At 37.2% G+C, this 16,248-nt stretch overlaps 1 protein-coding gene across 6 annotated transcripts in view; it reads right to left on the bottom strand.

The window, feature by feature from the left end:
• The window catches only part of SLC4A10 (solute carrier family 4 member 10), a 146,526-nt gene that overhangs the window by 42,814 nt on the left and 87,464 nt on the right, over window positions 1-16,248 (bottom strand). For 5 of the 6 annotated variants that reach the window (XM_054278048.1, XM_054278050.1, XM_054278046.1 and 2 more), the window contains 2 exons: window positions 11,894-12,082; window positions 2,313-2,404 (listed from right to left, as the gene is read on the bottom strand). In XM_054278048.1, coding sequence (XP_054134023.1) covers window positions 2,313-2,404; window positions 11,894-12,082 — 281 coding nt within the window. The remainder of the gene's footprint in view (window positions 1-2,312; window positions 2,405-11,893; window positions 12,083-16,248) is intronic. The other variant, XM_054278047.1, reaches the window with a different exon arrangement.

Genomic DNA, 16,248 nt, shown 5'->3' on the forward strand with positions numbered 1-16,248 from the left:
CCGTCAGTTTGGGTCAGGGGTTTGTCTCAGAAATAATGTTTTCACACAGAGCACAGGGATGCTGCTGAGAAGGGATGTGGGTACAGTCTCTTCATCCATTTTGTGTTTCAGGACAATTAATGTTCCCTTCAGTCTTTGGCATAAACAATAGAAATGAGCCAGGTGAAGTTCTTAAGCCATCACCCCCATTCTGCTCAGACAGGGGGTAAAGTGGTGCTGGGACAGGTCACCTCCCCCTCACCCTGAGAACACAAAGTCCTGGTGGTGGCAGCAGAGGAAGAGGAGCGACACATTTACAAACAGCACAAACCATCTCTCCATGCTCCTGAAGTAACACTCAAGACACTTTCAGTGCCTGTCTCACATTTTTCATAGATAGATACCAATACAATCAACACAGTCTCAATGCAGTTTCCAGATTAAGTCAGCTTTTTGAATCAGCTCCAAATTTGGAATATTAGACATAGCCCAAGGGAGACAGATTAGCAAAGAGAGAATATGTGAGGTAGTCAAAGGTGCTTTTTTTTGTAGAAGATAAATGAAATTAATATCTGGAACAAAATTAGAGCAAGAAATCACAATACTCAAGAGAAAATTACTGTACTGCTCTACTTTCCTCTCAATCTGTGCATATAATTCCAATTACAACCGTTGGGAGTTATTGCAATAGCACATTTCAAGGGGAAACTGCACTTATGCATCTTCAAAAGGATAAATGGATCTATTTAAAGTCTGTCAAAAAGAAAGGTATTAGATTACAATCCTTTACTGTTATTTCGTTCCTCCTAACAAAAGTTCTTCCTTTCATATTCCTGACTTCCTTGTTGGTATCCATCACTGTTGAGGTTAGAAAAAGATGAAATGTTGATTTCTTCCAGCTAGTTTAAATGGGAATAGCTCTTTTGATCAGCAAAGCTGCAGCACTACAAAAATAATGAAAGATCAAATGATGCAGCTCCCATTCTTGTTTAATACAAACAGAATTTCAGTTAGAGAACTGATTGGGATTTGGATCCTAAAACACTCAAAGCAACTGGAGAAATGTTCAAGAAAAGCACTACTGAAACTGAAGTAATTCCCTTCAGTTCTGCATAGATTCATTTTTAATAGATAATTTTATTTATATTTTATAACCTTTACAAATTCTACATCTTGATATTAGAGTACTTGCAAAACCAATTAGTTTTACTTAAGACTTTAATATAAATATCATGAAACCAATATTGTACTTGACTCTTTAAAGCATAATTTTAGTTTGAAATGTGTTTAAAGGATTAATATCAGATTTTTAACAACCTGCCACTGTTTATAGATGTTCTCACAGCCTCTACAGAAATGTGGTTCATAATACATTCCCAGCCAGCCTCTTTTTTTCTCATTGTCATTGACAGAAAGATCAGTTTCCCTGCACATTTCAGCCATATACAATTTATAGTCTGGAATGCTCAGTCAAAAATTCAAATGATGCAAATAGCTACTGCTGCTAGGAAATAAGTCTGGCACCAGATGGAGCAATCACATAACTCTACTTTTAGCTCAGCTGCACTAACATTAAAATTCAACAGACTCAAAGTGCTGTTCTTCAGAATTTTGGTTTAAATCACCTTTCTTCACTTACTCAACCTTTGTTGCACTAATGCGTCAGCTGAAGTCATCCATCCCTGTCAGGCCGGTCATCTGTCCCCATTGTGACTGCCTTAGGTACATACAGACTTCTTACACAAATTAGGATTCTCCTTCACATTAAAGCTGAGGAGCTGTTTGCTTTTCTTTGCTATCTAACATTGAACTGTCATTGCAATCCCCACTACTGAACAGTTAACATCTTTTGTAAAGTGTACTGAAAGATCTTGGCTTGCCAGAAGAATTAAGTTGTAGGTTTACAGAAACACATTCTGTTTGAGACATCTGGAATCCACGAGTTCAGGTTATAAAAAGCATAGTTTGCATTCACACATCACTTCTACAGAAAGTAAAAATCTGAGGTAAATGTGAATTATAGGAATTCTGAATTACTTTCCTATTTGGATAATTTTCTGTTAATTTGTAACATTTCCCCTACAAATATACACCTATTATATTAAATTTATCTGTGTTCCTAAATTGTGATTTCCCCTTACATATAATTTAGAAAGAAAATATAAGATTCTGTTTTGTCAAAGAGAAACCGTACTGCAGTGCACACAAAACTTCAATGCTAAAGTGAAATCTACACATTACAGATTTTCCTGACTTGCATAGATTCATTTTATTTAATTTTAAATATCTGTTTGGCAGCCAGGAAGCTCTCTTCACCATCAGTGAACACTTACCTTGCTGAAGTCAACAGTGCTGTTTTCTCTGCTCACATCATTTTTGTTTTCATTACAGGCGGGAGTAGCCTGTGGGGAAACAACCTGACCTGCTAAAAAAAGTACCATTATTACAGGTCTATAAATAAAGCAACATCCAGTGACACAATTATTAGAGCTCTGCATACATTTCATATCACAGATATATGATGCACCTAAACATGGCATTTTAATTAAAAACTTATTTAGAATAACACATTCTCAAAAGATAGAACATTCATCATGTGTAGCTAGGAATGTGAGAAGGTAATTTCAAAAATATAAAAGATACTGTTGGATATTAGAAGACAAAATTTCTATACCAATTAAAGCATACAATTCTAAAGATATACATTTGGGGAAAGTCCTTCCTTCACACAGCTTTTGTAAATAATTTGAGGAGCTGCCAATTTGGGGTAATATCTGTCTACAAAAGTAATCCTCATTGACCTAAATAGGATTACGAATTTTCACAAAGTTACTCATGTGTATAAGAATGTCCTGATTATAACAACTACAAAAAACAACATAAAAGTGGACTGGTATAACAATAAATATATTGGAAAATAACTGATTTATAATCTCAGTATTGAAAAATGTGATTATGGACATGTATAATACAAATGTTTCAGTAAACAAATTTTCAAAAAAAATCCTGTGAGGATTTAGTAAAATATTTTTTAAAAAGTATAAAAAATTTCTCAAGATGAGAAATGTTTTAATACACCTCAATCTTGTGGAAACAAAGAGCAAGTATTTTGGCAAACAGAATTTTGCCAGAAAAAGCTCAAAAAGAAAGAACAAAGTCGAGTAACAAGTCTATGTCAAATGAAGCATATTTTTACTTAAAGCCAACATTGCCCCTGCACATGGCCAGAGCCCACCATGCACAAACCGAGGGTGTGGGGCTGGCACAAACCCCACAGGGCACAAACCCCACAGGGGCACTGGCCATGCCCTGCTTGCCTTCACTCTTTCTCCCTCTCTGGCATGTCAGAAGCCACACACAGCTCTGAGCACCACAATAAAGTACAAGAGAAAGTACCGAATATATGAGCCAACTATCTCTTACTGCCCTAACACATACCCAGGAATAACTACAGAGTCCAGCTGGCCCAGAGTCAGCATCTCGTGCCCAGCATATATTTGTTTCCATAGCGAATAAAGTCTCTCATATGACTGAGAAATGATGATGTGAAAACATTGGTTCTGGTGAAAATCAACCTAAACTTGCACAGTAACAAAGACCATATGTTCATGATATTTGAAGATGAAGACAGTCAGGAAGTCCTAAGCTCGGCACATTGTCTGGGCAATGCAGGAGCCACAGTGTGGCCCCTCACACTGCTGGGCTCACTCCTGCAGCCAGGCAGGCCCCGGTCTCAGCCTGGACACCAAGCACTGAGCAGGATCAGCCTGGACACCGAGCACTGAGCAGGATCAGCCTGGACACCGAGCACTGAGCAGGCCCTGGCCCCAGCCTGGACACCGAGCACTGAGCAGGATCCAGCCCCAGCCTGGACACCGAGCACTGAGCAGGCCCCAGCCCCAGCCTGGACACCGAGCACTGAGCAGGCCCTGGCCCCAGCCTGGACACCAAGCACTGAGCAGGCCCCAGCCCCAGCCTGGACACCGAGCACTGAGCAGGATCAGCCTGAGCAGGACCAGGCACTCGCAAGGGCCCCTCAGCCCCTGCCAAAATGCTGAAGGATCCAGTTTCTGTCACAGCTGAGCAATACAGGAACCCTGAGTCTGGTCATGAATTCCCAGCTGAAACACTTGCTCAAGGAAAATGCTAGTTTTCATGAAAATCAACATGTCATTTTCCACTAGACAAATCTCCCATGACACAAAACAGGTTTTAGACTCATGTGTGCATCCTGGCAGCACAGACAGATATTGGACTTTGATTAGGTAGTACATTAACAGAATGTTTAAAAATATATTGCTAGAAATCCTATCTTTAAACTGCAAGTATTTCCATTTTTCTCTCTGATTCAGGGCAAGGACAGATCAAAATAAGAATAAAAATCAGGGCTTTTGTTCAGCTCTACAGTGAAATAAAGAGAGAATGACAATCAGACATGATGAGCATCTAACTCTCAGCAAGTAGAATAAAAATAAAGTCAGGATTCAAATTTAAATATGACAAAAAGAAAGGATTGATTTTAGAAATCCACATATTAATGTAAATTAAAGGAATATAAAAAGAGGCTATTAATTCCTACACGTCACAGGAGAAATCTTTTGCAAAACAGAAGCCTGAAATTATTACATAGGCAAGGTATTTACAAACAGTCATTCAATTTGTCTGTTTTAATTAGAACGGAAAGAAAAACAGAGTTCCATCATTGTTACACCATCATCTTTACAATATGTATTCCAGGGCACTACTTCACATTGCAATTCTTTTTCTGTATTGTTTGTTTAGCAGTCCTTGAATTTTTTTCACAGGAATCATCCTGTAGTATTACAGCTATTAAAAATCATTAATATAAAGATTATATATATTTTATTTCTATTCTATTTTGCAGATTTTATTAATGTGACAAAAATAATCCTTCCCCTTATTCAAACAGAGAAGGCATAAAATGCTCAGGGAAAGTTTCTGTCTTAAGTTACTCTCAAAAAACTTAAATCTAGTAGTAATAGAAAACCTGCTGACTCTTCATTTTTTTCTTTTTAAACACTCCTCTATACACAAGGATGTATGAAAAGGGAAATAGTTGTAATAATTACTAATACTAATATACATATTACATTAGAAAGAAGCTACAGGAAAGTAACAGAAATAGTAGTTCATTATCTTTCTGTTGCTAATTAGGCATTTGCACTTTTTTTTCTGGACCCAAAAATTCAAGAAAATGAGAGCAGAAATATCTGCCAGAGAAAAATATATTGACCAACAAAGGAGTCAAAGCACGGACCACTTGTTTAAATACTGAAGTTTTAACATCATAATTGGAGGTGTCAAAAGCAATCAGCATAACAGTCCAGAGGACTTTTAAACATTGTGTCCACCTTTCTTCTAGGAGAAAAATATGTAAAGATATACATATAAGGAATAAAAAGCCATCACCAGTAAGTATGTGAAGTTTTTAAGAATAGCATATGTTCTTTTTCTGTGCCAACAGAAGACCTCAAACTTTGATTTACCCATATGCTGGAGTAATCTGAAAGAACACAAGTTTTACCTTGAGGCAGAAAGACATGTTTAAATAGCTCTACAACTTCGGACAGCTTTCTGGATCATGGAACAACAAGTTTGGGTTTTTTACTGTATTGAGTAGCAATCAAAGATACAAGGCAGAGACAACAGGTAATCTCTTTTCACAGAAAAAACCCCACAAAAGTAACCCCAAACTCTAGCCAGATTTTAAACATTTCTCATGGTTTACTGCTTCTTTTGTTTGAGCTGAAAATAAGGGGTTTAGGCTGCTACAAATGGTGAAGGCATAAACCATCAACTCCCTACAAGAGGGAATAAGAGCAGCAACAGCCTCACCATTCCATTCTTTGCTGCCCTCTCCTCACCAGCTCCATTTCAACACTCCAAGCAAAATGGTTATTTGCACACAGTATTGGGTAAATACAGAATTTTGTTCCTCAAGAGTGCAATGTAATACTTTTAGTCACTATAAAGCTGAAGCCTGGATTTTTCCTGCAGTCCACCTACATAAAGCACATGAAGAGCTGCATTCATCGAGAATTCATCAGAGCCATTCACACAGTTTTAGGAATCAAATGCACAATGTGGTATAATTGAAATATCCAAGGTACATCCAAAGGAACTTAATATATAACAGATAAAACCATGCTATAATTGGTGTAGCAGCTTTCCTATGTAATAAAAAGCCAATATCAACACAGTTTTAAATTAATGTTTTAAAAAATTGCATATATAAAAAATATGTGTCTTTTTTAGATAATGTGAAATTGCCAGAGCTTTGACTAGAGCAAGAATTCACACAAAAAGCACTCTTGCATGCAAAGTCAATCGACTTATAAATCAAAATGAGGTCCACATTTGTTACAGTAATAGAAGTTTGCATTTGTAGATACAGTATGCCATTTTTGAGACAGTCCTGGAAAATTTAAAAAAAATAATCTCAGTAAATTAATCTCACATGTAACATATGCTTCCTCCCTAAAATTTAGAACTTAAGACATTTAACTCTTCATTGTGGCTGTTATTCAAAATCCAAGATGTCTCCAGAACATCAATGACAAAAACGCAGAACAATATAGTCAGACACAAATCACAGTTAATGGAAACAAACTGGATGCAACCAACACATCAAAGAAAACTAAATCAGAAAAAAAGTTGCTTATTTTTCCAAACCATGCATATTTCTACCATTCAGAAAAAAAAAAATCCTCATTTTCAAACTCCTTCAATCTCCAGACTCTTCACTGCAACTAGTCACCAATTTTCTAAATCTAAATGGACAACACTGTCTGGGTTAAAACTCAAAGATTGAAAAAGCAGCACATTTTCTTCAGTATATGATAAAATTCTATATAACAGAGCAGTGACACCATCTCTGCAGGCTCAATTGTGCGTGTGCATTTAGGCCTCCTGATGAACATTTTTAATCATTGGGGAATCATGTCACTCCCACTGTACTTCTGTAACTACAGGGAGATTTGGTGTTCACTGATGTTATACAATTTAAGAGGATGAGGAAGAAGTCACTTTAGCTATTTTTCTAATGCTAGGCCTGAATATCTCAAGCATAATTCACGTGAAGTCATGCATTATAAACTAAAATGCTGTGATTTGCAGTTTTATAAATTGATGCAAGAAAATGAACTTAATAAAGAAATGGCACTGTCCCCCCACCAAAACAGCAAATTCCACACAAACTTCTCTTCAGTGTGCCACAGCTGCAGACAAAGGCCTGAGGTATTTTTTAAAATCATTATAGCAAGAAGTTGCATGCTGAGAGGAAATTGATATGAAGACATGGGTGTACATTTGAAATGGTCTGAAGCCCAAGCAAGAATAGGTATTTATACTACCTCTGAACCTTCAGGGAGTTTACAGAACCCAAAGGATAGGAGATGAGGAAGGTACAGAGATGAGATGAGCCTGTTAGAGACAGACACAACAAAGACAGAGCAAAATAAAGAAATACAAAGATGAATGATACAGTTTTATACATACAGATTACACATCTTATCATGGGTACAAGGAAATGTAGAGAAAGAAAGAATAATATCAGATGAAAATGTTCATAAATACAAGTTATATTTTAGTAATATAAAAACCTCGGAAAACACAACCTGATTAAAATATATACATTTGAGAAGAATCTAAAACAAGAAATACAGCATTAGCAACCTTAAGGCAGAATTAACTATCGTTGCGTTTGTCTTCTCTTCAAGGTAAGCTGAAGCAATTCCCCTGATCCAGATCCAATACTTCAGAAAACTTGTGAGTATATCGATGGCATTGGTTGTGATTTACTCACAAAATCAAAGTGCATGGTCATATATTTAGGAATGCCTCCCCACCCTCTTCATGGGGCTCCAGCTCATATCCAGCTTTCTCCACGTGACAGTATTGACATGGGAGGTTCACATGCTGTAAGCTCGCTCTGAGTTATGACATAAATCCTTGAACTGATCCTCAGAAAAGATTGGGAAACTGAAGAAGGTAACTAACACCATAACATAACTGAGAATTCTGACTTTCCAGAATGCTGAGGGATGCTATCCTAAATTAGGACAAGCATAGGCTCCAATACCTCTGCTTGTGCTCATACTGCCACAGAACAATGAAGTCCAAACCAGCCCATCGTACTGATTGAAATAACTGGGAAAAGGTTTAAAAAAGAACATGTCAAAATGAACAGTTTCAGCAGCTCATGCTATTAACTCCAATGATCCCAAATTTAATATGCCACTGCTTCCTTCAAGCTCTTTGGAATACCGATAAACGTCTGCTTGGAATTTCAGAATTTCTCAGAATCAGATATGACGCATAGTGCAACCCAATTTTTACACTAATAATGTGCCTGCTCGGATGTCATGGGAGAAGAAACTCTCATAAATGGCATAAGAATGGAACAGGAAACAGGCATAAGATCATGTTATTGTGGGTAAAGCACATTTCAGCAAGGTGCATGAATATAAAAGTAACTTAGCCTGTCATACTTCTCACCAGAGTTCCTTCCTCTTGAGCTTTAACCAGTTTAATGTCTACTAGATTTCATTATAAATATATATATATGTATAAATGAATAACATATATACATCCCTAGACTAAAAGTGAAATAGCCAGTCAAAACTTTTAAATTTTTATATGATTAAAACTTCTTTTCCTAACTACATTTTCACTGAATCAGTTATTTTTTCATACCACACATGCTTAAACTCTGAATTTCAGAACCCCTTTATAAAAGGGGAGAGGCTTATGAAATTATTTTAGCATTCCTATAAAACAGAGAGGTGTCATATATTGGCAGTTGTCTTTGGCTTTTTAGGCCCACGTCATAGGAATTTACAAACACAGCTCTGAGGTATCAGAGTGTGAAACCTACTCATCTCAATAAAAATAGGTTAAATTGATTTATAAAGCAAACTTTCTAAAGATGATTTACCAATGAAAATTTTCTTTTTTTTTTACCTGTCTTTTATAGTATTTATGCTAAAATCACTTGCCACCCTCTATTTTGGGTATTTGGTGTCAAATTAGCCCATAAAAAAAATCATTTTTTCTGCTCTTATGCCAAATTTGACTGTCGTTTTTTATTGGAACATCAAAAGCAGGCTTTTAATTCTCACAGTTTTGATGCCTAATGAAAAGTGAAAGTTAAACACAGCATGGCAGCATTAAAAATGCATGGTAAATCCATAGCACCCTGACATCTTAGCCCTGCAGAGGATGTGAAGAAAAGCCATTGTAAACAAAAGATAATGCTACTAAATACAAAGCAAATTAATTAGATGGTCTGACAGATTCATAAACAAAGAAAAATGGAGGGAGAACATATGTACAACTATCTTCCAGCAAAGATATCACAATGGCCTGTCAGTAGTGCTGCCATATATTGAATTAATTTATGTATTCATTTTCAGACTTTGCTCTTGAACATCTGAAAATTGGCACATTGATAAGCTACTATTGTCAAGCACTTGGACAAAGAAGGGAGTTTGAATCCTCAGCTGTACCACATAACCCACAGATCAGGGACTTGGGGCTCTGAATCACCTTTTTAACAATCAACAAACTGCTAAGGTTTTTTTCCAGCTCAACTGCCTAACACTAACCCCAAATTTAAGCAAAGAGACAATTTCCTTTTGTGCAGAAAAAGTGTCCAAGTTCCCATGTCTCATTTCAGCAGGAACAAACAAGTGTCCCTTCCAAAGCTCCTGGTCAATGCAGGAGAGAGCCAAACGTGCATTAGCACTTAAAGGATGCAAGCAGAACAATGCCACAAACTGATTTTTAAAAATCTCTGTCCAAAAAGTTCATGCTTAGGATTTTTCAATGTAATTTATATAGAAATTTGATATACTTTCACATAAGCTTCCTGAAAATTATTGAATCTCTATAGGTTATTCTATTTTTTACAAACATATCTAATTTCCATTATGTGTATTGGTATATTTATTTTAAATTAACACAGTAAAAGTGACCAAGATTTTTTTAACAGAGGTCAGAACACTCTGAGACATTTCTACACAAGCACATGAACTATGCATTTGGCATTTTTTCATCTTGCAAAATAGGGACAAACAAAGGAAAAACTGTAAGAATGTCTCCCTACTTAAGAGAATCACTTAACCACTCAGTATATAAAATGAGTGTGTTTAATATGGACTTACAAGCTATCCTGATGAAAATTTATTTTTGGGGGGGAATTTAGGAAGAGCTAGGAAGTTTGCCAGAAGAAACTTAGGCAAAAGTAACATGTTTCTGGAGTGAATTACTGCATCAGTTCCACTCACAGACACATAAAGTTACCAAAATTGAGCTTATGATAATTTCACAGCTTGCCCTGAAGGTTCTTCTTAAAGCAACTAATGTCTATTTATTACATAAGATGTAGTGCAAAAAGCTTAATGGAATGCAAGCTGCCATCTTACATCCTGTGGAAATTAAGTACAGGATCATTATATCATTAACTTTCTCTAGTGTCTCCTGGATATTTGTTTAAAATCATCAGCAAAAGCTGTATAAATCAACAGGAAAGTTGCCTTAAAAAGGGTGGACAATCATCCTATTTACATTTACTCTTGTGCATCTGTATGCATGATCACACACATCTTAGTAAATACTAATTTTTTCCTCGCTCTTAGAGTGACACTTTGCCACAATTAGGGTTTCAATTTCATATCCTCATCAGATGAAATTATATGTTGCCTTTTAGGCCTAGAATCTTCCCCAGGGAAGCAACTAGATTTAGATCTCTTGAAACTTTATATGGCAATGATTGGAAAAAACCTTCTTCCTTGAAATCAAGTTAACCTTTATTATACATAAGCAGCCCCATCTTCCCAAATCAGCCACACAACTGCTCTTTGCCTTCTGTCCTGTGCCTCAGAGCACACAAATTCCTCTTGCAATCCTGACCTTCCCTGTGTTACGGCTGTTTCCTCACTCCCTGTTTCCCAAGGTGATGGGGAGCTCATAGGGCTCTGAAACAGAGTGACAGCAGAAGGGATCAGGATTTCACTACAGTTGATTTCTGGAATAAGTGTTAACTGAAAAATATTTGCAAAATTTAGCGGACAAATTCATAACACAGATCTTTGTTTATGCAAATAGGGCAGGAGAAATAAGAAATTATCTTTCATTATGATGACCTATAACAATAATACACCTTGTAAGGTCTTCTGTAAAAGCAAGGGGAAAAAAAAGTTATGCCAACATTTTACTCTAGAGCCATTCTGCAAAGATTTCTCATTTGTATTATCCTGATTTTCCCAAAAGGGATTTTTTGAAAGAACAAGGTACAGCTTTTGTGATATCTCTCCAACAGTGTTATCTTGAAATGTTTGCCTCATTTTTCAAGCCCTCAAACTCACCTATAAAATCTGAAGCAGCAGTTGAGTCCTAGCTAATGCATACATTGTTGTAGACTTAGAAACTATTTAAGCAATCCACCACATTTTAAATAAATAGGTCCTGGCTAGTCAACAGAAGTCAAAAATAGTCCTACCACATTCCTGGCACTGATGGAGCCTCTCCACAACTCAGAACAACCCTGTGCAAAGATGCTCAAGCTCAGTCTGACAAATTGCAGAGGACACCTAAAGCTGCACTGGAAACAATACACCATGCCAGCCACCCAGGGTACCCAGCACAGCTTCCAACACCTCAGAGAGTTCCCTTGAATAGCTCTGCCCAGCTCTGAGTTGTTCAAGGTAGCCAGATTTCAAATTTGACCAGGTGTATTTGTGAATGCATAAGAGGAGCCACTGTCATGCAAAAAGGACCATTTTTACAGAGTGGTTTTCAGTGCAGAATCACTGTTAACCTGTGGGTACAAAGCACATGCAATACCAAACAGGCAGATGCTACTGAAGGCTCAAAATGCAAAATAAAGCATTACCATTTTTATCCATGGAATGGGGCTCAGACTGCTTCTTCCCAATATCAGCAAAGGACCTTACAATCGGGATCCTGTTGCTCAGCTTCTTCTGGTTCTGGTGGTGATGCTGTTTCAGCAATGCCTCATGCACTCTGTGACGAACATCCTCACTGAGCTGCCCAGAACCCACCTGCTGGTCCAGAATCATATCTGAAAATATATGCACAAACATAATAAAAGAGGGGAAAGAGGAAACAATTTGTCTCTTAAATTGCAATAATAATAATGATTAGTACCCTATAGGATTACAAATGAAGTGCACCAGTTCCTTTAATGCAACAGAATTTAATGGAAGTTTTATCTAGAAGTGTTTCACTTTCAGGGGGAGAGAGACGGGAGAAGGGCAGGGACAAAAAGATGTTATTTATATTTTAAAATCCTCAAAAAATTATGCTGTTCACAAATTAAGGTCACCTATGCAATGTCATTGAAGTCAGTTCCTAAGCACTCTTAGATATAATATATTTAAATTCAGGGTTATGATGTGGATTAGATGTCTTTTTTTTTCAAATAACCCCTATTCTATTATTTCCTACAAAGGACTGGCTGCGAGAAAACATTTTTTTTTTTTATTCCCTTTGTACTTACCACAGGAGATCACAGTCTTTCTTTCTTGTAGCTATAATTACAATACCTTCAGTGCAATGCAAAGAAAGTCCAGGTAATACAACACAGAAAAATTGCTGCATTATTTGTCAATGCCAAATAGAAGCTATTTCTACTGCCAGATGTACATGTTACTGCAAGAGGATAATTTCGAGCAGGTGAGAGTGAAACTGAACCCCCTGCTAAGAAATTGCAACCATTTTTGCAGTGGACTAGCAGAAAATAGTTTTACATATTCATATTCAACACTATTTGCTTACAGGTAAGTGCAACTCTACTTGTATGGTGTCATTCCTGGAGTAACAGTATATTTCAAATAAAATATTAAAATATATTAACTGCTGAGGACGATCTCAATATTTAAGATTATCCATTTAGGAGGGAAAATTACAGGAAAAAGAAAATCAAATCTCTATCCGTTTCCTTCCCCTAGGATGCTCTGCTAGGCTTCTTAACAGCCACAAAAGCCACAGGGTTGGTGCCAGTGTGGTGACTAACGGTTTTTATTTCCTGCCAGAAAGAAGAAAGTGGCTTACCTAGAGTTTTTTGGGTTTTTACAATGACTTCCCTTTTACTGTAGCACTGCTGCCACGTGTAATAAGGGAAGATGCATTCAGCTTTTGAAAGAGTGAAGATTTGCTTTCTTGCCCTGGTATTTCCCTCCAGCTGTCATTCTTTTAACATAGACATTAACAGTTGCAGTAGTCACTGCAGGAGCTTAAATACAGTCAAATTTCTGACAGATTGCTGTATTTTGACCCTTTTTTTCCAAGCCCTGCATAGATGTGAGCTGGAATAAGAAAGACTGTGTCCATCCACCCCTATTATTATGGGACTCCTTTTCAGTTTCTTCTCAAGCTTCTCAAAATATTTTTTAAAAGCCCAGGCCCCTGCAACATCAGTAACACCCTTAATTGAAAAGATTGTCTTGAAAACAAGAGCAGCATGGTTAAATTCCAACATTAAATGGTCAAAAGGAACATTTTAAACATTTAATTTTCAAAATAGACTGTAATCACTTAATCCTGTAAGTAGAAGAGCCTACATGGTCACATCAGTTGAAGCTGTACATATTTCCAAAGTCCTGGTCTTCACTTTTGTATCCAGAACAGGCAGCCATTTCTTCACACTCCATATGAAAAAAAGGAGGAAAGAATCTTTGTTTTAAAGAATTTTCTTCTTGAATGCCCTTTTAAATTCTGCACAGACCCCTTGTAGCCAGAGACATAGCTAACCAATTCCATTTTTCAAGGATACTTCACTACCATATGAAGCTTTCTGAAGGATGTGGAACCTGTGGAATATCCAGCAGCACGGTGTTACCCATTCTGTAAAATGCTCACCCTGCAGTGTGACAGTGTGACAGTGTACTTGTTGACATCAAGTACACTAAAATAGGATTTTTCTTCAGTAAGGAATCTTGGTTGATACTGGAACCATGAAATATTATTCTCAAGCTGTTAAAGACTGATATTCTCCCTGACCTGGTCATTTAAAGGAATTCAAAGAAACTTGGGATTTTCATGTATTTCAAGAATGTTTTCTCCATTCATATTCAGTTAAAATATATCATCTGTATAAAATTAATTTTGTGAGTAAATGTGAGCAATGTGAGTACTTTAACAAGCCATTACAGTAACTGAACTATAACTCATCACCACCTGTGAAAAATTTACCCAGGCTGTGAATTACAGCACTGGGGTGCAGACAATTTGTATCAGCTCAAATGCAGCATGGCTCATGTGTGGCCCAGCAGAGGAAATTCCATCTGTCACACCTCTAGAGCAGCAAGGATACAAAAGCAGGCTGGCTGCTTCCACTCACTCTGGAGGTGTCTGTCACACTCTGCAGCTTTGTACACACACACGTGGCCAGACCCACGTGGAGCCCCCACAGGTCCAGGAAAATGGACAATAAGGAGGCCTCAAGTGTGGTGACAGCTCACTTCCCACTGCACCAGGTTCACAGTGCTCATCACCTCATGTGCAATAATACACAGAATGCTCAGGTGAAACACAGAATAAATTTATAGAAAACATTCTGTATTTCTATCAAAATACCTGTGAAGTCCAAAAAGAAATTACTGGGCTCATATTCTCCTGATGTAGGTTAGCACTAGCAGTTTACAGCAGAAACTGAATTCAGTGTATAACAGCGAGGGTGCTGGAATTCAGACTTCCAAATTTTATAACTAATTGTAGGACAAAATGAGAGATTAGTGACAAAATATAAAACACACAGGCTTTTGTGTGCATCATGATTGCAGTGATAGCTGACTACAAAGCCTAATTTAAAAGCCAAAGTTTTTCTGGCTTGTGGTTGTTGCCCTTAAAGACAGGGAAGAAGAAACCAAGCAAACCTAATTCATCACTTTATGGAAGATAATCAGGTGGAACACCATCCTTTATCTTCATGGGTCTCTAAAGAGGAACACAAATATATCCTTCCCTAGTGAGTCAGGCAGGAGGAGCAATATAAACCCAGCAATTAGGGTTCCTGGGCTGCGCTTGTGAACCAAGACCCATTTACATCATTTACAATGGTGATTATAAACAAGCTATCTAAGCTGGGAGATTTAGCAGCTCATCCAGGAGGGCAGAGCACTCCAATGCTTCAAGACACAGATTCTATTTCCAGCTTTACCTGAAATTATTTGGTTCAAATATTCAAGTCTGTAATACTTGAAAAGGAAAGAAAGAATAAAAAATGTCTGCTTTTTAAAATAACAGTGTATAATTTTACTGAGGAACAAGAGCAAGTATTTCACAAAACCGTAAATTGCAGAGATGAGGCCAAAATTCCCGGCTTGCAGTTCAGAACTGCAGGCACAGTGAATGCCTCATAAAAAATAAATTTGCAAGCAGAGATTGGCTTGTGCAATTTAAAAGGATTCCTACAGTTGTGGCTAACACAGGAAAACACAAAACAACCACACAAAAAGACAGTGCTACTTAGAAGTTGGAAGATCTACAATTTACCCACAGCCAAAGCTGTGCAAATCTACAATTTACCCACACAAAACCTGACAGTTTCTCTGCAGAGGTTATTACCACATGCTAAGCTGAAAATAAAGCAAACAAATGCAGGAACCTGGGTAAGTGAGAAGGTGAAAGCTGAACAAAAGACAGGTGTAGGGTCAAACAGAGAAGCAGATTACCCACAGGCAATCCCACGCTTTATTACAGTGTTTGTAATAAAAGTTAAATGTACCATAAAAGCACTGTCAGAAACATAACACAGTGTGAGTGCTGCAGATGAAACAAAAGGCTCCAGTGAAATAAAATCTCAACTTGAGCCAGTTAAAATATGTGGTTATTATGGAGTAATATAGCTTAAAGCACACAAAGGTAAAAGAAGACTTGTTCAGATTGAAAGCTTAACATGATATTACCGAAATCAATAAAATTGCACACTTGGGATGTAATGCCCTGAGTTGCTGAGCACAGAGTCTGGTGACCTCAATCACAAGATTAAGCTGTTACACAGATTGAAAATTCAATCATGAGGAACATACAAAAGACTGCTTGGGAAAAAACAGATCTTGGGATTGGAAAGGAAGGGTAGATTTCAAACTTAATTTCAAAAAGAAACCATTATTACAATTAAACTGGTTAAAATAAATGGGAATATTTCAAATATGTGCAAGTTGCCAAAGCTCCACTGTGAGGCCACAGTTTGTATTTGACAAGGTTTGACATTTGTTCACAGAA

Source organism: Melozone crissalis, unplaced genomic scaffold (assembly GCF_028551555.1).
Source record: "Melozone crissalis strain CALT ecotype California unplaced genomic scaffold, PUWL_Pcris_2 ptg000023l_1, whole genome shotgun sequence".
Lineage (NCBI taxonomy): Eukaryota > Metazoa > Chordata > Aves > Passeriformes > Passerellidae > Melozone > Melozone crissalis.